This window comes from Anarrhichthys ocellatus, unplaced genomic scaffold (assembly GCF_004355925.1).
Source record: "Anarrhichthys ocellatus isolate YVR2014 unplaced genomic scaffold, GSC_Weel_1.0 scaffold19, whole genome shotgun sequence".
Taxonomy (NCBI): domain Eukaryota; kingdom Metazoa; phylum Chordata; class Actinopteri; order Perciformes; family Anarhichadidae; genus Anarrhichthys; species Anarrhichthys ocellatus.
Window position 1 is genome coordinate 262,424 of NW_022280049.1, and position 20,824 is coordinate 283,247.

Below are 20,824 nucleotides of genomic sequence, written 5' to 3' on the forward strand. Positions count from 1 at the left end.
AACAATAACAAGGTTTTGGTGTGTTTGGGGGAAGTGGTCTGATGTTATGGCCTTGCTCTGTAACTGTGGTTCAGATCCTGACTTCTGCCCTATGCCGCGTTGTTTCATTGTCCCTGATGCACGCTAAGGTGATACATATTGAAATCTAACAAAGTTTACAGTATTGCTGTTCACATTTTCTTGCTGCAAATGAATTCATGATGATGAGACCACTTCCCCAAACACACCAAAACCTTGTTATTGTTTTTGCCCTGCAGTTTGATTGAAGTATACGTGCTGATTAATCTTATTATAGACTTAAAATAGAAGTGCAAGTGTAATTTGAAATGTGAGAAGAAGTTGGTGAGTTAAGCCAAATTCAATATAAAACATTTGATCCTAACAAATTGTATGCAGACCAAAATTCAAGGTGACGCAAATAAAGCTTAAAAAAGCTTGTAAAAGTACAATGTTTTCTGTTCTGTTTTTTGGGGGTATGTTTCTCGACTAGTTGTTATCCTAAAAGTAACAACAACAAGTAAAAGTCAATGTACAGTCTATTTCTTTACCATACCAATGAGATGGTCAAAAATGGCCAATAAAGGATGTGAATAAACCTGTCAGAGCTCGAATGAGTTCCCATGTCTCACATTACAGAAAATTGAATATCTTTGGCTGTTCAAAATATATATATCAAACATCCCTTTGAGCTCTGGGAAATTCTAAGTAAAATATGATTAATTGAGAAAATATTCTGCAGATTCATCTGTAAAGAAAAGTGTTAAAAATCCTCTCAGCAACATTTTTAGATTTAATGGATATTAACATTTTTGCGTCAGGCTCTCTTTTCATGAAGAAAACTAGAAGCTCAAACAATATATCGCTGTCTTTGCACATGGACCAGTAAAGCGGAAGATGTTCTCACTGGTTTGGATTATAGATGAGCTCAGCTTTTACCTCCAGAAGAACCCACATGGTGAAAGAAATAGACTACAGTTTTTCCATAAAAAAGTGACAAAGTGACAAATGTTCACATACAGCAAACATAAAAAACACTTTGTAAAAAGTTTAAGTTTAGTGTGTGAGCTAGTCTGGGGGCCTGCTTTGAATGTTTTGTCTGCATTCATTTGGTTTGCATTTAGTTTGACAAAGCCTTAGAGACAGGTATGCATCAGTACAAGGACACATGCACTATAAAACACACACACACACACACACACACACACACACACACACACACCCTGTAAGACGAGAGCTTCTTTCCCCAGACTTCCTTTGAAATTTCTATTCTGTCAACAGACAGGCAAACAATGAGAAAGAAAGAAAGTGTCAGAAGAATGAAGACAACGGAGGAAGAGTTTGGGGGGAAAAAGGGAAGTGTGGAGGGCAGGACAGCTCCGACAGGCTGAGGGTGGAGGAAACCTACAAACTTACTGAAGTGGACGATTAAGCAGAGCAGACTAATGCACCTGGAGTAAAGACAGGGCATTTATCTCCCCATCCTCCGAAGCGCTTCCCTTGTTTCCCCAGTGGAGCAGACAGATAACAGAGCTTGCGTATGATTGTCTTAACACTTGGCCCGTCGCCACCGCTGCACTATCAACGGGGGATACCGTCAGGAGCGGGGGGGATTCTGTCAGATAGGGTGGTATTAAAAAAGATAAGATAGTCTTGTACAGGAAGTTAGCAGACCGAATTTAGATCATTTGAGTTCTGTGTGTGAACTAGAACAAGAACTGCAGCTGTAAGCCCGCTATCATGGTTCCTTTCACACTGTTTTTGCATAATTTTCTTCACTTTTCATACAATTTCACAGTGAGACTCAATGGATCTGTTTAGGGTACTAAGTCTCTTGCAGAGGGACACAGAGAGAAAATCATAGTTGCCATATGAATATATTAAGTCTGTTTTGCATCCTTTGCCCTCCTTTTGTGTGCCTTACTCTTCTGTTTTTTCATTTATCTCCATTCTGGAGCCGTCTCGCAGCTCATCAATGCAAATATATGGATTCAATTACAGCCAATGTATCTTTTTTATCTGCCTGGGTTCCATTTAATGCAACAAATTGAAGATCTAGCGACCAGTTAGAAAGCAGAAAGAGAAAAAGCTTGCTGGCCCACATTTTCTTTCTCTGTAATTTCCACTCTTTCTTTCCAAATCTCACTTTCGCTTTCAGAGAGATTATTCAGCTCTGGGCGTTTAAATGTAGCGTTGACAACACTGGCAGAAAACAGCTGAAGCAGGTGAGCTATTAGCATTTTTTTAACGTTCACTCTAAAGATGTACGTATATCCTGCTCAGCGGTGACAATCTTGTGAGCTAGAGGCGATAGAGAGTGTGAGGAGGGAACTGAAATGTTGAGTATTTTTTTTTTTTTCCAGGAGCAGGGTGAACAGACAGCTACGGCTTTGTTTTTCACACCAAGGAGAGGTTATGGAAGTATGGCAGCCACAGGAAAGCACTGTGTGAGAGCAGAGTCTATTCATCATCATCTATAGCGTTTCGCTGCACACTCGCTGGTGGAGCTCACCTCACAGATCAAGACCCACATTCACAGTCCACTAGTCCGACAGACCTGTAGTCAAGTAGACAAAAAGACAAGGAACAACATTTCCTATTGTGTTTCCTTAACCAATCACTGAGCCAGGGGCTGCAGGCAGCAGACCTGTCTCCGTGTCAAGCTAATCTAGTGATATGCTGTCTTCTCTATTATTTCTTACACTGTGACCACCAGCCTCAGTCTCCCCCAGCACTAGATCTAGATCTAGGCTGACCTCGACCAGCCGGCCGGCTATTGGAAGGTTTAGAAACGCTGATCTGACAGCCAAAAGTGACTTGGGAACAGTTACAAACATGAGACTAAACTAGGTGTGAGGAGAAAAAATCTGAATCAAGTGTTTCCGACTTTCTATTTCTGCCTTGTCAGCTTCCTTCAGCCATCTGCTTTATCTCCTTCTCCTCTGTTTTTATTCTGTTTAACTCGGATGTGTGACTGAGAGTTTCTCTTTTGTCCTTTATCCTTGTTACTGACTTACTTCTTGAGACAGTCACGCAGTCATTTGTTCATCCATTTAGTAAGTCATCCTTCAAGCTGAAAGTGCTTGATTATTGTTCAAGTCATTTATCATGTCAAACATTTGCTGGTTCCAGTTTCGGTACCTTCTGAAATGTGAGAATATGCTTCTTTTCTATGTTTTAAATCATTGTTATTGACACCAAAATGTAATTTTAAATGATTGTTTGATTAATAGAAAATTGATAAACAGAATAATCAATGAAGAAAATAGTTAATTGTAGCCCAAATATAGCTTTAAAAAGGAAATATTTACTTTCATGATACATGTGTTATATCAGATTTCAAGAAATTACGCCTCTGCGTACTGCACAAGTCAAGGATGACTAGGAGGGGTAAAGGCACCAGTGTACGAGCACTAATTGTGGCTGCGTTCAGTAATTACTTTCCAAAACACAACAGCCAACATTCACACTCACTTCATGCAGCGAGTAGTCAGGTGTTTGGAGGTGAGAACGTAAGCAGGGTTTAAAACTTCTCATGTGTACAAAGAAGTGCAACACTACAGTACTCACTCTAGATGACAGGGATTTTGTTGTCAAATGGTCCTCAAAATCTCCTCATTCATTAGATTCTTTGCATCATTTCAAGTATCACATGACATGTGGATGGAAATATAACCGTGGAAGCTTTGACAACTAATAATTTAGTCCAATGTGTCATTCATCTACACCAACTCTTTGTCTCTACACATATTCTTTCTGCCATTTGTGCTCAATCTGTGTTCCTCACTCAGTCTCTTCTGCTTAAAACTTTATCTTCTCTCACTAGGGAATGTGCAAAGATTGCTGTTTCCCAGAGCTCCATTATCAGTCTCCTCCTTTGTCTTTCCCTTTTTCTTTGTTTCTTCAAACTCTAGTTTTCCTCCTGGTGCCCCCTCTCTACTCACTACACTTTTTTGTATCTCTATCTCTCCTTCTTTCCATCGACTCCTCTTCTCTTGTAATCATTCATTTTCATGTTCAATATCCTGAAATTGAGAGGAAATGGGAGAAAAAGGAAAGGAAGCCATGTTTGGAAAGGGTATTGGAAAGAAGAAAGAAATCTGAAGATGGCAAGATATTCTGAATAACAAGCTGCTTACTGAAGGTTTCTCCCTCATTAACGTGAAGAGAGAGGAAAGAGTGAAACGGAAGCACATGTTTGATGTTCGGCTTTGAGCCACATTGTTCAGATTCTGGATCAGTTGAGGGATGTTTTCAGCATTGTGAGAACGAGGAGTAGAGAGGAGAAGAGAGTTGATGAATGAGGGAGGCTATAAAAATAGAAAGCCAAGGGGAGAAGGGGGGAAGTAAGCAGAAAGAAAAGAAGTCATTTGTCTCCGTTTAGAGAAGCCGGATTGGCTGTGAATACAAATGTTGTCATTGGTTCGCCAGATCCTTACGTAACGTTACAGTCTGGAAGGAATTCATTGTTATAAGACAGTTTGATTTTAGCTTAATTGTGTGTGTGTGTGTGTGTGTGTGTGTGTGTGTGCGTGTGTGAGAGAGAGAAGAGAGAGAGAGAGAGAAAGAAAGCTAACTATTCATTTCAGTCTGTGTAGCTGACACAGCTGCATGTGTGTGTGTGTATCTTCTCAGCACCACATGTAATATTCAGTGTTACTTGTCTGTTCATGTCAATGAGATGCTGCCTGTCAATCTGGAGGCTGTAGACACGAATACTGGATAGACTCAGGAGGAGCTGCCCTGGAGGAAAGCAAACTACCATCTCTGTTCTCCCTCACTCACTCCGCTATCCGTCCACCTCACCCCTTCTCCTCCCCTGCACCCTGCCTTTGATTCCTTGTCATCTTCCCACCTCTTGGTTATTCGTCAATCTCTCTTTAGTTCCTGGACATCCCTTCGTCGCCCTTCTTCTTTTCTTGCTCTCACAATACTTTGCTTCTCTTCCCCTTAGCTTTAGTGTCTGTCTCCATTCTCTTGTTCAGTCCGTTTCCCTGTCTACTTCACAGCTCAGCTACGGATATATTTGTAGGTTTTAAGATATTTTGCTTTTCAGAGTCAGAATCGGCTTTAATGGCCAAGAAAATACAGGTATTTTGTTGCTCTCAAAGTACATGCACAGAAATTGGCATACTGCAGCAGTCCTGACTGTCTGTTGTAGTCTATTCCTGTCCCGTTTGGTGGCTGACCCAAACCACACAGTGATGGATGTGCAGAGAATAGACTGGATAATTGCAATGACTGGATCAGCAGCTCCTGAGGCAAGTTGAGCTTCCTGAGCTGGCGCAGGAAGTACATCCTCTGCTGGGCCTTTTTCCTGATGGTGTCTATGTTGGAAGTCCTATGAGGTCCTGGGAGATGGTGGATCTCAGAGACCTGAAGGCTTTCATAGCAGACACAGTGTTATCTTTTACCAATGTATCTATGAAATCCATCTGAACATGATACATTACATGTTTAGAATATAGTCATCAAATGCTTTTAAAATAATGGTTATAAACAAAAAAAACACAACTAATTTTTAGTACAGTTTGCATAGAATGTTAAATCCTCGCTGACAACAGACCCTTTGGTTATTAGAGGTCCTCTAATAACCAAAGGGTCTGTTAAGATTCTGCTTACAATAAAGGATTACAAGCTTGTTTATTAATAATCATGAGATGGCAAGTAATACCAGCTTAAGGGTTAAAAAGACTTCCATCTGTTGGAGGACCTGTTGATCAATCAAACATCTCCGCTTTCACTGGTGGTGTAAATGTGTTCACTATGGATCTGCCGCCGCAGTAATGTCGGCTGTATACTCACATCATTGAGTCAGTTAAGGATAACAATCATGACCTCCCATTGCTGGGGGTTTGAGTGCTGGTCATAAGGTTAACAGCATGTAATGTAGCAAAATACTGATCCAACATATTTGTCCATATCAAACATGCTATATAAAAAGCTACGACACCTATGAATAAGTAAAGTCAATAAAGCACCGATTATCTTGTTTTATAGGACCGTCCTGCATTCGGAGATTCTGTTTTGTTGGCTTTGGTCAAATAATTAAGTATGTTATAAAGTATGGTGATTAATTCTATGAACAGGACCGGATTGGTTGACTTCACACAAAGATATTTCTTATCCTACTAACGAGGACAACGTTTCTAGTGAGAACAGGCTCATCACATGTACTAGTTCTTCCCTCTGGTTGTGTTTGTTGCTTTTCGGAATGGGAGCGTTTTTCCACTCCGGTATTGTTGATGAAGCAAAACTGCCTCCACTGGTCCTACTCAGAATTCCTCACTTCTGCAGAGGCCTAACAATAAAGTAATCTGATTCTCTGTTCTGCCATCTGCTCACATAGCTCATGTATCAGCTTCACGTGATGCTGATCAGATCCCAGACCAGTGTTTGGCTATAAGTAGGATGCGGCCTAAGGAGGAAAGCAGGGACTTGGTGCAGAGGAAGAAAGTACAGGAGGACGAGGAGAGGGGAATGAATTAGAGCCTATGGGGGGAAAGATGTGGGAGAGGAATTGGGCAAGGTCCCAGACCCATGAATTAAATGCATTTAGTATGCAGTAAATTTTTAAGGCTCTTTAGATTCCACCGAGAGGCCAGATTTGCATCCTCATCCCGATTATGACATCTTCAGTCAGCACTACAGGCATGGCTTTGCCTATTTTTATTTTAATGCAAGTATTAGTATTCGTGCAAATACAAACACAAACACACACACACACGTTCAGTGAAGGTTAGAGTACTTCTGCTGAGAGAAGCTAATCGCGCTGATGCCATTCTCACTCTGGTTCCCCTGTTTATCAAGTCTTTTCCTTCTCTACCTTTTACTGGACTTCCTCAGGGATCTGCTATCAGATGAGATCTCAGGCCCATCACTTTTAACTGGAAAAGGAAAAAAAGAAATGAACCGACCTGCTGGAGACCAAGGAGACAGAATGACAAACGTGAAGAGGTCATCGCAGAAGTGAAACTGTCCTCAAAGTTAAATGAAAACACTGGTTATTTGTGCATTCAGCTTTAACAGCCCACTTTTGACAAAGTGCCATTTTGCAGCAGTGCAAATAATGGGCACATGCTTGCTAGTATCTCTGTTTTGAGTCATATTATTGGTTTGGATATATTTTGGATATGTTGTTTACACTGAACATAGAGGAATCCTGTTATCAATCTCCTTTTCATTCTGAAAGTATCCAACTTTCTCAATGTTAGTTCAGCTTTGGTTTTTATTGTTTCATATCGAGCAAGTTTGTCATTTCAGTTCCAACTAAGATACCTTAAACTGGATAAGGTGTTTGTATACCACAGTAGTTTCTATCAGAGTACTCCAGCTTGCATATCCAGGTTTCTGGGACTGGAATATATATAGTCTCAAAATGTGACAATCTGGCAGGGAATGTGTGGAAATGGGCCGGTATACATATACTGCTAGGCTGATAAGGGAAATGGGAAACAGATGAACAGGTTGGCGTGGAAGGTCAGGTGATGGGAATTGCGGGAAAGGGGTTAGTGCAGAGAAGGACGGAGTGGCTGGATCTGGAATGACAGGAGAGAGAGTATAGTGGCACGGAAAAACCAAGCAGACAACAGAATGAAGAGGAGCTGGCTGGTTGTGACAGAGAGTCTGACTTAGACACTAGAAACTGGGGTTCACGATGAGCACAACACAGCCAAGTAACCATATTGCCAAGTGTACCGTATATGCTAATTTATAGTTTTCACCAAGTCGTGTCTGCTCATTTCCTTCTACATTTCCTCATTGACATGTCTGACCCTTCTCTTGCTCTGGGGAGACTGTCTGAACACTGCAGCCTAGTTTAACTTGATTATATAGCTGCTAAACAACATCATCTAATGGAACTACTCACTGGGTCATGAAGATGTTTCAACACAGACATGCACTCAATTAAGCATAATTAAAATGGTGGCCCTGCTAAATAAACTGCATCATGTACCGTTTTATAATAAAGGAATCCCATTTTCGCTGACAGCTGTTGTGCTACATTTTAAACAGATTTTAATTAAACCCTAAAAAAAAACGTAATCAAGCGGTTCAATTTTTGTTTGCCAACAAGCTCCTGCAGAGTGTGAACACGGTTGAAAGACTTCCCTCAATGTGAAGCTCACTGCTGGAAATTGCTGCACCACCTCCAACAAAGATGATACGATTATGACAACACAGTTTTATCTCCTTCTAATGGCTTTTTAAGATTTGAATGACGGTGGGACAATATTGCAGCCAGCTCAACAGCCAGTTGGTGCTTTTGACATGAGTGCACCATTAATGGGGGTCTTGGGCAAGGAAAGGTCATCCCTGAGACTTATATAGAATAATAAGAGCAACCGCGAACCTCAAAGCTGGGCAAATCGTTAGGCAAAGATTCCATAATAACCATTCAGTATGTTGTAATTCAAGTGGTCTGGGAGAAAACCAGACTCCTGCACCTCCTCTTGGTTGGGTTGTCTAGCGTGTGACAGGAGACGTTGGCCAATCGCAGTTCATTTCTAAATAAACTGCCTTCCCCAGCTTTAAGTAGCATGCATCAGCTAGTAAGGAAACAGTGCAAGCACACCTCAGGCACAGTAAATGCTGTTATCTAATGATAACAAATGAAACACTCTCTCTTTACACACAACATATTTGAAGCTGCAGGTCGAAAAAACACAGTGCCCTCCTAATCAGTACCAGAAACTATAGTTGGAAGCTTCGAAGCTTCATTCTTAATGTTGACATTCAAATTCTAAATCAACATTTGAATGCTGCGCAACTTCTTGGTTTTGCAGATCAAATTCAGGCCACACTAGTGTTCTTAGTAAAATACTATTTGTAGAATTAGATCCCAGTGATGGATGCCTATAGGATTTTTTCCGATTCCTGATCCAAACATTTCCAGTAAGTCCAGAGCCTATTAAAGTCCAGAAGTCAAATTTACTGAAAGAAGATGGATGTAATCTTTTCCAAAAGTCAGATCATGTTTTTATCAAACAGTATATTCAGCTTCAATCCATATTTGTCAGCGTTTAGACTTTCAGAAACATTTTCAACAGATTGTTTCGACATTATTAAATTTAGATACTGCCACATTTAGTTATGCGGAATAACAACGCCAGTTGCCAAGATGTTGGTTCATCAAAATTGATATTCTTCAAATAAAGATTATAGTAAATTAGTAAGGAAATGTACTTTTTGATGTGGTAAAACAGTCCTCAGAAAACGAGATTCCTCACATATGTCAAGTTTGAAGTAATTGTACTTGTAAGGGAAGAACATACAACATTATCAATCCTATATTCAGATAAGGAATACCTTTAACCCTCTCCTCTCCACAATATCCTGGCAAAATAAAAAGGCACTAAATTCCCATTCCCTATTTTTCCTCTTGCCTCTATTTATGCACAACTCCCCTGCCTCTCCCTCTTTCTTCCTCCCCTCTCTCTTTATGCCGTGCCTCAACTAAGCCTGTACAATTTGCCCTCGATGTGTTTCAAATTACATGCCACATCAAATAAGGCTGCGAGTGTGTGTGTGTGTGTGTGTGTGTGTGTGTGTGTGTGTGTGTGTGTGTGTGTGTGTGTGTGTGTGTGTGTGTGTGTGTGTGTGTGTGTGTGTGTGTGTGTGTGTGTGTGTGTGTGTGTGTCCTTTAGTATTCTACCGCCTTCAGAATCAGATTCCTATCAAATGAATCTCTGGAGTTGAGCTCAGTATTCAGAATGAGTAACAGGGTTGTAATAGATCTGATAGACAAAGCATACTTTGCCATTATCACTGACCTTTCTTTCTTTCCCTCCTCTCTCCCTTCTATTCCTCTGCCTCTCTCCTCTGCAATCATTTAAAGGAAGCGGAGGTAAGTAAATCCATTGTGTTTGTGATTTGATGATAGCACTTTAAAAAAATACTGCAGCACCTTCCTGGAGGCCACATTGCAGTGTTTGGTTGGCACTTGCTTTAAGACATTGTTGCCGAGCTGGAGAGGTGTTGCTGATTTAAATGCACAGCAGGTTGGGTGGCTGCTCAGCCATAACGTGGTATAGTTCAGCATATTAAAATGTTGCTGTAGAGGTCTGGTAGGTTTCATACTTTCAAGCAAACACGGCCAAAAGTATGCAGATACCTGCACATCGCACCCATATTGATTGTTGCTCATCCTTTTTAAACCGTGCATTAATATGCTCAATTTTCCTTTTGAGGTTTTCCACTAAATCTTGAAGAGTTTTGGCCACACAGTGTATATAAGACTCCTTTGTTTGTTTGTTTTTCTCTACATAATGTTTTCTGATTTTGTGTTATCAATTTCCTGTTAGCTGTGAGCAAAAATACAAAGTTTGAAAACAAGCTCAAGAGAACAGGGAGCCTGTGCTCTGTGTTGATGCTCTCAAATAGACTATTACAATTACAATGTTTCGGCATTATGTCTACATCAATTACCGGCTCGACCTGTGATTCATACCTTGGTTAAAAAGGATGAAGTCTATATTATTGAACTTCACATATTGAATATTACCTGACGCTGAAATGTTGTAACTTTACTCATTGAATCGTTTTTTTTTTAAATCATCTATTCAGTATTTTTGCCTTTTTGCACATATAGACCAGATATGTTGGAATGTGCAAATGCATTACCTTCAAGCAAATAAAGGATAAAAAAGGTATTGCCTACGCAGAACAGTTTAATGACCTATTAGGGCCTTATATACAGATTATTTTTCCTGCAACATTTTAACTGTCATCTCATTTCACTTTTGTATTGGCTCAAATGTCGGACGTTGTCATTTATAGAACAAGGACTGGAGGAGTAGGTCCACTCTCCATTTTCTGTGGACTGTGACCACATGTTCTGGTTTCTTTTGGTTTCTTTTTTGTGTCTTCCTGCCTGTACTTAGTACCTGTCTCTGGTTTCTGTCTCTGACAGTATGTATTCTAATCTACTGGCTTTTTTTCCTTCTTTCCAATGTTCCAAAAAGCTTTCTTTACATTGCGTTATAATTTGGTTTACTCTGATTGGTGTTTGGAGACCTCATGCTCTTTTAATTTAATAATAAAGGAGAGAGAGACAGAGAGATCCTGCTTTCAAACCCAGCAGGTTTTCTTTGCCCCGGTCACTGTCATAGTGTCACTGACACAGCCTCACACCCTGCTGACACACATATGCCTTGCTCTGGGCACTACTTAAGATGCAGACAGCACCGCTGTGTGTGGGTGTGTGTGTGTGTGTGGGCATGTGTGTGTGTGTGTGTGTCTGTGTATCGCTCATTTTGCAAATAAAGCACTTTAGACTACGTTCAGTGCAAACCTCATTCTGTAACATTTCATCCCCCTCTATTTAGCATGTATAAGCGGTATACATCATTTTAAAAATGGTTGATAATACACTATAATGTGGTTGTGAGCATAGGCTATATATGTGTTTATTATGACAGTATAGTAAAACTGTTGTAATCATTTTAAAAGTCTTCATAGCAGAAGCTATAATTGAGTACATTGAAAAATCCTTAAAATGTCCTTATATCTGCTTATAGTGTGTTATGAACCTTTCATAGTGCCTTTAAATGCAAATGGCGCTCACAGTGAAGGTTCAGTCAGGACTGTGAAGTCATTTACACCCCACAGATCAGCTGATCATCAGCTGATCTACCTGAGCATCAACCTGTTCACATAACAGAGGGGTCTATTGGAATGCACAACTGCTTTTGCTGCTGCTACTCTCACCAGGGGCTCCTACTGCATTGCAAACTGAAAACACACCACCTAGACGACTGCATCTGTCTGCATCAAACCTATGTTGATTCAGAGACTAATAACCAATCGTTGTTACACCTATATGTGATATGCATGTAACACTAAATAACAATGTTTAAGCCGTGGCTCTTTTCATAATGGGCCTTTTTAAATTGCTCCTCTCAATAAGAGATGTCTCCAGCTGGGCAGGGGATCCAGTTTGAATGGATCCATTGAATCAAAGTGTATTTGGCTTAACGAATCCAAACCTCCTCTCAACTGAGCTTAGCTAATCAAGCCGATTATTTTCTGTTTTAATAATTTAAACTGAAGAGGCTCTCTCCATGACTGTAGACTACTCTGAACAATAAGAATAACGTGCACTTCTTTAAGTATGATTTGAGAACATCCCAGCAGCTAAAATGTAACACTACCTCCTCGAAATCCTTCCTTCTCCTCTCATTTGTTCTTATTTACCAGAACACTTTATTCTGAACAGTTTTTTCAGAGCAGAAGTTTATTTTTCGACCTTGACATTAAATGTCTTTGTCCTCGTTAAACCCATTATATACTAGAGCATGTAACATTCTTTACTCCCCAGTGTGTCTCCTGCAGGTTTCTCTATATATTTGTGTACTATTTTTAAACGTCCAAACAAGCCTCTTCTTCTTCGTTACTGCATTCATTCACTTTTACTCAACACAAGTAAGAAAGAACAAAAGGAGAGAATAATGAGGACCGGCTTTCTCAGTAGTTTGCTTTAGTATTTGGGCTTTTCTCTCTCCGGTCTGCAAAATAATTCAATGACATTCTCGACACGGAGTTGTTTTATTAATAACCAAGTTTCTTGTGTTGTGTTTCCACTCAGGATGACTACTTCAAAAGCTGGGCTCCTGCCAAGTCTCTGGACCAAGGTGAGTGCTGCTGTTTGTGTGTGATATAATGTTTATATTAATGCATACTGTGTATGGAATATCAAACATCAATACTTTGACTTCTGACCAAATTGTGTCTGTAGTTGGCATTGAATGCTTGATCATACTTGTTTTATGTGATCAGTACATCGTGATCTAAATGAGGAAATCAGACAAATTGGCTTGTTAAGACTGTGACAACAATCTAAACAACACAAGTAACTGGTGCAAAGAGGTTTGACATTCATTTGTTAAATTACTAAAAAAAAGTGCAGCCAGAAGTATAATTGTGATGAAAAAATGCTAGTTGATGTGTCGGTAGGAATCTTCATTTAGTCTCTTCCTGTAATGCACTAATCCTCAGTTAAGTCAAGAGGGTCATTTTTCTTGAGCTAGTAAAACAACGATTCCACACACAGAGGCTAATGTGATCATTACAGGGACTGCTCATTTTTTTGCATTTTTGGTTTCTTTCAAGTTAATTGAAGCAGCCGTTAAAAGCATGTGCACAGCTGAGGATACTTTACATATCACACATCCTGTAACGCTCATTCACTCCCATTCAGTTGCAAATAACTAAAATGTCTTTATATTATATACATTGTAATATGATCGGCTCAACAGAAACAAACAAACCGCAAATATTTTTGGACTTTACACATTTACATGTTGAAATTGCAGCCATCTGCTTTAAAGGTACAAATCATATGTAGCTAGTATAATAAGTACAACAAAATAGACATAAACCTGTTTACACAATCACATTGTTGGGACTCGCCCTCGTTTTGGGGACAAAATGCACATCCTGAAATAAAGTAAATCATTACATCGTAGGGTGAAGACTGGGAGTCAATGTAAAGTCCGCAAAAGTCATGAAAACACGACTGTGTGTATAAGTGTGTGTGTGTGTGTCTTTTTCCAAGGCTAAATGCTGCTACTTTACACAGTTGCATACTGCTTATGGACTTACCATAGCAACAATGCCAAGTCCACTTATCAATCACACTCAAGTGTGTAATAATGATCTTAGACCCACAGTAAACTCAATTATTGCAAACCACTCACTTACTCTCGCTCACACTCTCACTGTTTCACACACACACACACACACACACACACACAGATACTTTAAATCTTTCTACCACAGAGCTTGTTCTGTTCGGTGCTGGCTTGTTTTTTGCATATCTAGCACAGTAACTGTAACTCTTCAGGGAAAGACTTGCTGAGCAGGTTTATCTGGGCCAGCTCCTCGTGGAAACTGAGCCTAATGAGAAGAGCCTCGCCTCAGTGCATCATAGTGTCTGAGAGAGAACTAAAGACAAAAAGTAAACAGAGCTTCATTCTCTCAACCAGGAACTAAATACATGAGATGTTATGGAGGAATCCTCTGTGCCAAAACCCAGTTGTAGCAAATGTAGAGAGGCCTGATTTAGATGCTCGAACAACGATGGCCTAACAGAAAAAAAATTGTTCCTGTGAAACTATTACATGGATGTTTGTTTACTAATTAGGCCAAACCTTTAGTCGTATACCCAGATGACTGTGACTTTCACCTCTGTATAATAGAAGTTGCTGTAGTCACTGTGATGTCACCCATTGGTTTGCGGACTGGCGTTTTGACGCATGAGTTCGTCATTTTGGCTGTCGCCATCTCGGTTTTTGACCATCGCCATCTTGTTTTCTATTTAACCAGAAGTAGAACAGCAGGGGGTGGAGCTAAGCGCAACCGGACGTTGAATAAGACATTTTTAGGTGAACCATTTGTTACAATAACTTTCATAAACTGAAAACACACACTGTGAAAGGGTTAAAGTTCTAAGACAAAAAGACGGACAGATTCCAAACTGCACAACGCTGTGGTAGCAAGCTGTCAATCACAAGGTAGTCACTTGAAGCATATCCTGCTTTATGATCAATTTCACTCTAAATGGGATCATAATTTCCGAAATGAGCATCATGTTGTATTGAAGAAGACTTGAAACTAGCGATTAAGACCATGAACTCATGTTTACAGTGTTTTGTGAGGTAATAGATCAGGTGATTAGTATCGGGTCATCTTCTCATTGACGTCTGTACAATCAGACTTCTTTTTGCATCCAGAGGAGTCGCCCCCTGATGGCCACTAGAGAAAATGCATGTTTACGGTACTTCGGCATTGGCTTCACTTTTCACACCAGCACACACAGTCAAACCAGTCGTCACTCTCCAGTTTCCAGTTTTATGTACTTCTGTGGTGATACCTATGTGGGGAAGAAAAACTTCAGTTTGTTACAGCTTGGGATTTATTCTTGTAACACTGGACAACTCTGCACCAAAGTAAAGGTCAGAATAGACGAGAACTAGCAAAATAATTTATAGCTGTTCCAAAAAAGCCACACTCGAAACTTTACGAATTGCGTAAAGAATGAAAGAAGAGAACTTCAAGTAGACAGTCAATGTTGTTTTTGATCATTCCCTTTTTTGTGTATGACTGACCACTTGTGTTTGTCTCCCTTTTGGACCTATTTTAGATATTTCACTATTTAATTTGGTGAGTACAATCCAACTCTGACCAATAGAAGTATTGGCCAGAACTAAGAAATATAAAGAACCTGATGAAATTAATTATAGTTTTCCTTTAACTGTGGCGGGAGACGCTCGCAGTAGGATTCCTTTCATCACCTAGTACATATAGAAAACTAGTTAAAATTATTCCTGAAAGCTCTTTCCTTCTCTAAAATGTCAAGGCTTTTACACTGCCCACACCACACGGTACACTCCATACGTGTGAGTCACTGCAGCACTTTGACAGGACATAGTGAGGTGACTTGTCCTCTTGAGAATATGGCATCTGTGCACTTCTCCAAAGAGACATTCAGTGTAGTTGAAGCAGAGAGGAGCTTTGTGCCAATTAGACTCTTTATGGGAGTGCATAAAAAATGTTTTTCTCAATCTTTTCCTTCGCCTTGTTCTGCTGCAGCGATCCACTTCAGCTGCAATGTGACTGCTCCCCTGCTGCAGAGCTGCTAACAGTGCAGTTGCTCCCACACAAAACAGGACACCTGGGAGTAATGGACAGAAAAACAATTAGACAGCGAATAAATGATGAGAATCAATCTGTTCTGCTTTCGGAACATTTGCTGATTTCATGTGTCCAAGACACTCGAGTGGGCTCCATTTTCACCCAGCTGGTGCTGTAGGCATCACACTCATAAGTGTTAGCTTCACCTTTTGACTCCAGCCAGTGTCAGCATGACAAGCTTCTAGATATGAGTCATCCAATGTGGGGCATGACGCCTGAATCCCTGTCCTAAATAAAGCTACAATACTGACTTGTTTTTGTAAAATCTGATGCGTGTGTGTGTGTGTGGTCAGATGACTAACATCCTATTGAAATGACCAGGGTGACCACAGCACATACTTGCTGGTCAATACAGCAGAAACGACAGCGCCATCAGTCCCCACCTGCTGATCTCAGTTTGACTAATGAGTCACTGGTCGCCCTTGGAGACTAATCAGCAGCAGGAAGGTTGATGGGGGAGAATCCAGTCCCCTGATGAATCACTTGCCGATTAATTCTTCCCTCTGTAGCATTTAATGAATGGAATCAGTAGGATCACAAATTACTTGTTGGTGAAACTGAACGGCAAGCAATCAAATCCACCAATGGTAAATCTCTTCCAGAATTAATGAGGTCCAGCAGTTGATGTGGAGCTTACTGTGGAGATAAACATACATTCGAATCATGCTAATCCTACAGCATTTGAGAAAACTTCAGAATCAGATGAGCCCAGTTGGCTGCTTTGCCTCACTGAAATGAACATTTATCCCCTCTCATCAGTATACTGATAACATCAACGCGTCAACATTGTGCTGTTGATTTAGTTTTGCGTACAGTCCTGGTTCCTGCTGACTCTGTTTTCCTGCATTTGTCTGGTGACAGCAGGCCAGGTTTCAAATAATTGTTTTCTGTTTGTAGCTAGTATGGTTTTTGCTAGAATGGATGGCTTATGAGACTTAACAATGTGTAACATTAGAGCCTTATTTTACAAAGGGTCTCTGCATATTAGAAGCTGATGTCGTGGATTAAAGTACTTCGTTATGTGTATTTTGATCTGATGGAACTTCTGTAATCTGCATTTGACAGTAGGTTTGATGATTGCCTGGGGATGGCAAGGTTTTGTTTTGTTTTTAAATTGGAAAAAAGGCTGTAATTTGCCATATTTGTTCTTTTATTAAGTTTCAGCTTTTTCTGAAAGTTTTCGCACACTAAGAAGCTCCATCACCACCAATACGGCTGTAGAAGCGATGTATGGTGCAAGTGATGCTGTAAATGCAATTTAAACACCAACAGAGTAGGATGTCTGGTAATGCTTAAAAATGGTATAGTGTGGGTAGATAGATGATCCCACCAACATAAGGAGTTTTGTGAACATTTTATGGTATAAATCAGTTACCTGTGTTGTCTCCACGTATCCATTGTTCATATGACAGCGTAGAAGCAACATGGGAGCACATGTTGAGCATAAGAAAACCTCACATGCAATTTTCTCGGCAGACTGAAGAAGTCACAAACTTGGAGGCGAAATTTTCCCTCTGTTTTCTCTGGCAGGCAATTTACTAAACCGACAGAATCTTATATAAAGTGCTGCTTCCCACAAAATATATTCATACAGCAATACAATGCCTGCAACCCTGCCTTCTGTGTGTCTCAAACTGCAGTTACAGAGGTCTCTCTCTCCCTTCAGACTGTTCTTCCAACATTATCCTCACTTTCCCTAAATTCTCTCATCACTTTTGTTCTTCATGTTTTCAGGCCATTTCTCTCTCGGCACCGCCTCACGTTGTACGCCTGCGAGTTTTCTATTGTTTCTGAAGTATTGAGTTCATCGGAAGGAAATTACATAATGATGAACAATAGGTGACTGTGAATCAACATGCCACAGTGACGTGAACACGCACACACAGACACACACATGCACTGAAAAGCCTGCGAGAATTAGTTGTAGTCATTTTTAAACATATTTGATGAATATTTGATGAGGTTTGGTGATAATTATCACATCCCCCCTTGTGTCATTGTAGTCTCGCATTTTCTCTTCTTTTCTTTCATCAGCTTCTTTTGCTCGGCAGGAAATCGTTAGTAAGAACCAAACATGCTGTCCCTTCCAGCTCCACTTACACACTCTTCATCCGTCAGAAAGTACAATTTGCCCATGTCACAGCAACTCAGTAGGGATCTTCACATATTCATAGTAGAGGTCACAGAGCTGACAGGCTCCGTGGTTGCCATCACTCAAGTTTCAAGCCAAGCACAGTCAGATCTCTGTGACTAAGATGGAACATTTTTATTTTTTTTTTTATAAATATTTAATAAAAATATTTAGTATGTTGCATTTGGCTGAATTAAGAAAATATGATGAAACCTTTGCTTGGATTTGATTTTTTGATTTGACAGCTAGGAAAGGTATTGTCTTTTAGAAACCTTTTTAGTTTTTATTTGTTGAAATTCTCTTTACATCCCGACAAAAACTCCATAAATCAAATGCTCTGACAAAAACAGAAAATAATTCAGTGGCTGTCGCAGGACTGTATTAAGCTGCAATAATCATTTCATTTGGTCCGAATCAGTGGGCTTTGGAGGGGGGCCTGAAAGGACCGGCTGTCAGTGTTGCCGACTTGGCGACTTTCTCGCTAGATTTAGAGACTTTTGGAGCTGCTAGAAAAGAGTTTCATTAGAAAAGAGTTGGCAACACTGGGCTGGGTTTTTCAATTGGATAATTTTAAAATCCAGCTTACTCTTACTAGTTTCTCAAATGTTGCCGACCCCAGCTTTAAATGTGACAACCCTTCTTGTCTTCATTATGCATGAGGACAGACTGAAGAATCCTTGGCTACACTAACTTGTTTCCAGTCATGGATGGTTAACCTGTTAGGCCTCGTGTACATGATGTGCGCACTGCTCTATAGCTCTGTAAGGAGGTAGGTGTGTGTGGGTGACACTGGCCCGTGTCCCAGTCAGCCCAGCTCGCACCGTGGGTGGACTAAAGAGACATATGCTACTCAGATCAGGGCTTCATGTTCGTGGTGAACCAATTCAATGCCCAAAGCATACCCAGGACCAATAAGAGACATTTTGCAGGAGCTACCTCACGCTCTCCTCCCAGAGAAATAGTCTCCTGGTGACGAGGAAGACGAAATTAAAATTCAAGTATTTTTGCCATTTTGGATTTAAGCCAATAAACAAACTGTCAAAACATGCACAGACCGTAGAGCCCCCTGTTAGTGGCACAGCGAACATAAAGATGACTTATGACTGTAAATGGTATGGACCCAGTAGTGCAGGTGAAATGCTGCCCACTATTTGTTTTAGCAGTTGGCTAGAGCTTACACATTGCACTTTTTATAGGCTGCTGAATTACGAAATATTGAATGATATATAGTCTCTTTTTTTTCAATATAAATACTGGCTGACCTAAACTTATATAGTTAAACACACAACATAGGGTTAAGTAAGATTATGTTCCAAGGTTGGATTGTTTAATTATTTGCTTTATCACATTGTTTTTATTTTTTACTAAAACTTGAGACAAGTCTGCATTTTTTCAAAGAAATTTGAAAAATAGTACAAACACATGGCCCACTTACTTGCTTTTGCTGGACCTTTCAAAGGGAATGAAGATCGCTCAGTTACCTTTCTGTGATCCAGCTTTAATGGCATCTGAACAGATTTTGAGATGTAGTTGAAAGCTTCAGACAAACCTCAGAGGACCTTGTGTCAAGATAAACTTGTCAAACTACTTTTTCTAAGGTTCAGGTAAGAGTTGGCCCTCATAAAGGCAGTACAATTTAAGTAAACGGCTTCTCCTCATTTTTATTTTATTTTTACATTTCAGTAAACTGCTGGTGGAAAACCTCAAGAGAACCTGTTTTGATATTTATTTCCAGATCACAAAATTACTTTCATTGTTGAGGCAAAATCCAATATTTTGTGATTTTTATATAAGCAGACGAAGGGATATGAGCGCACACACACACATTGGATTTCTTTGTTTGTACAAAACACACAGGGAAGCTCATAAACACATTCACGCACGCACACACACACTCACACTACGGTTGTTGATTTCACTCTCCACCAACCTGTGACTGACTACAGCAATCTGGAGTGAGAGCGGATGCCTTGTTGTCATTATAATGTCAGCCATGCCCTGACATTTAATTTAACTTTTCCCATTTACAAGGAGGCAGAGAATACCTGCTGTCAAATAATCTTAACACAATACAAGCTGAAGTTCACTGTTAGCTACACTTTCTGTCATTTAACAGTTTTTACTTATTTTACTGAGCTGCGATACAATCAGAATCAACTGCATTGCAGCCACGTAATCACACTTAATGCTGCACCACGTTACTGCCACGTGTCCACCAGGTCAGCTCAGGATTCTTCTAGAGTCAAACTACGAATTTTTATCTAATACTGGTTTTCTACATCTGCATTATTTCCTGCTCTGTCCCATCTGTAACCATTACAGAGCTGCCCTGAAAGCCCCAGCACAGACACAGAGACAAGAGGAGAGAAAGTGTCCTTGGCAGCAATGTTGGAATCAGTATTCTGGCTATTTCATTCTCGGCTTTTGTCTATGGGCATGCCCAACACTTTTGTGAGGCTGTGATTGCAATACATTACATGTAGACGGGGAGTCAAAGGGAGGATTACAAATGGCAGGCGGTGCCCCATTATCACAGCCGGTCCAGAGGAGCACAGGAGAGTCAAACTGGCAACCAATGCTCACAAGACACAATACAGACAAAGACAAAGGGAAGACAATACAAGTTAGGTTCACAATGTTCAGGTGTTGTGCGTTTGCCTAATTAGATTAGGTAGTGAATAACTGGTTGCCACGGGAACCATGTTGGCAGCGGAAACGGAAGCCATTTGTGATGCACTCTGGCTTGGCAGTAGCATCCACAAACAAAAGCCTCGAAAATCTGGAGCTTCCAAATTGCCAATCAGCCTGATTAGACGTGACATTGTGTTTTCCCAGCAGAGTGTTTGGCGTTGTATATTTCATCAGCTATTTCTCCAACTGACTGAGCCTCTGTCTCTCTGCTCCCATCCCTCATCGGTCCATCTTTAATCTCCCCAAACTCTGTCCCTTCTTCTTAATATATGCTCATATATAACCATCTTTGATCTGCGCCTGGAGACGCTA

At 40.3% G+C, this 20,824-nt stretch overlaps 1 protein-coding gene across 3 annotated transcripts in view; it reads left to right on the top strand.

Annotated features, from left to right (window-relative positions):
- spock1 (SPARC (osteonectin), cwcv and kazal like domains proteoglycan 1) overlaps positions 1-20,824 on the top strand; it is an 83,824-nt gene that overhangs the window by 27,653 nt on the left and 35,347 nt on the right. For 2 of the 3 annotated variants that reach the window (XM_031857763.1, XM_031857764.1), the window contains exons 3-4: positions 9,836-9,844; positions 12,584-12,629. In XM_031857763.1, coding sequence (XP_031713623.1) covers positions 9,836-9,844; positions 12,584-12,629 — 55 coding nt within the window. The remainder of the gene's footprint in view (positions 1-9,835; positions 9,845-12,583; positions 12,630-20,824) is intronic. The other variant, XM_031857765.1, reaches the window with a different exon arrangement.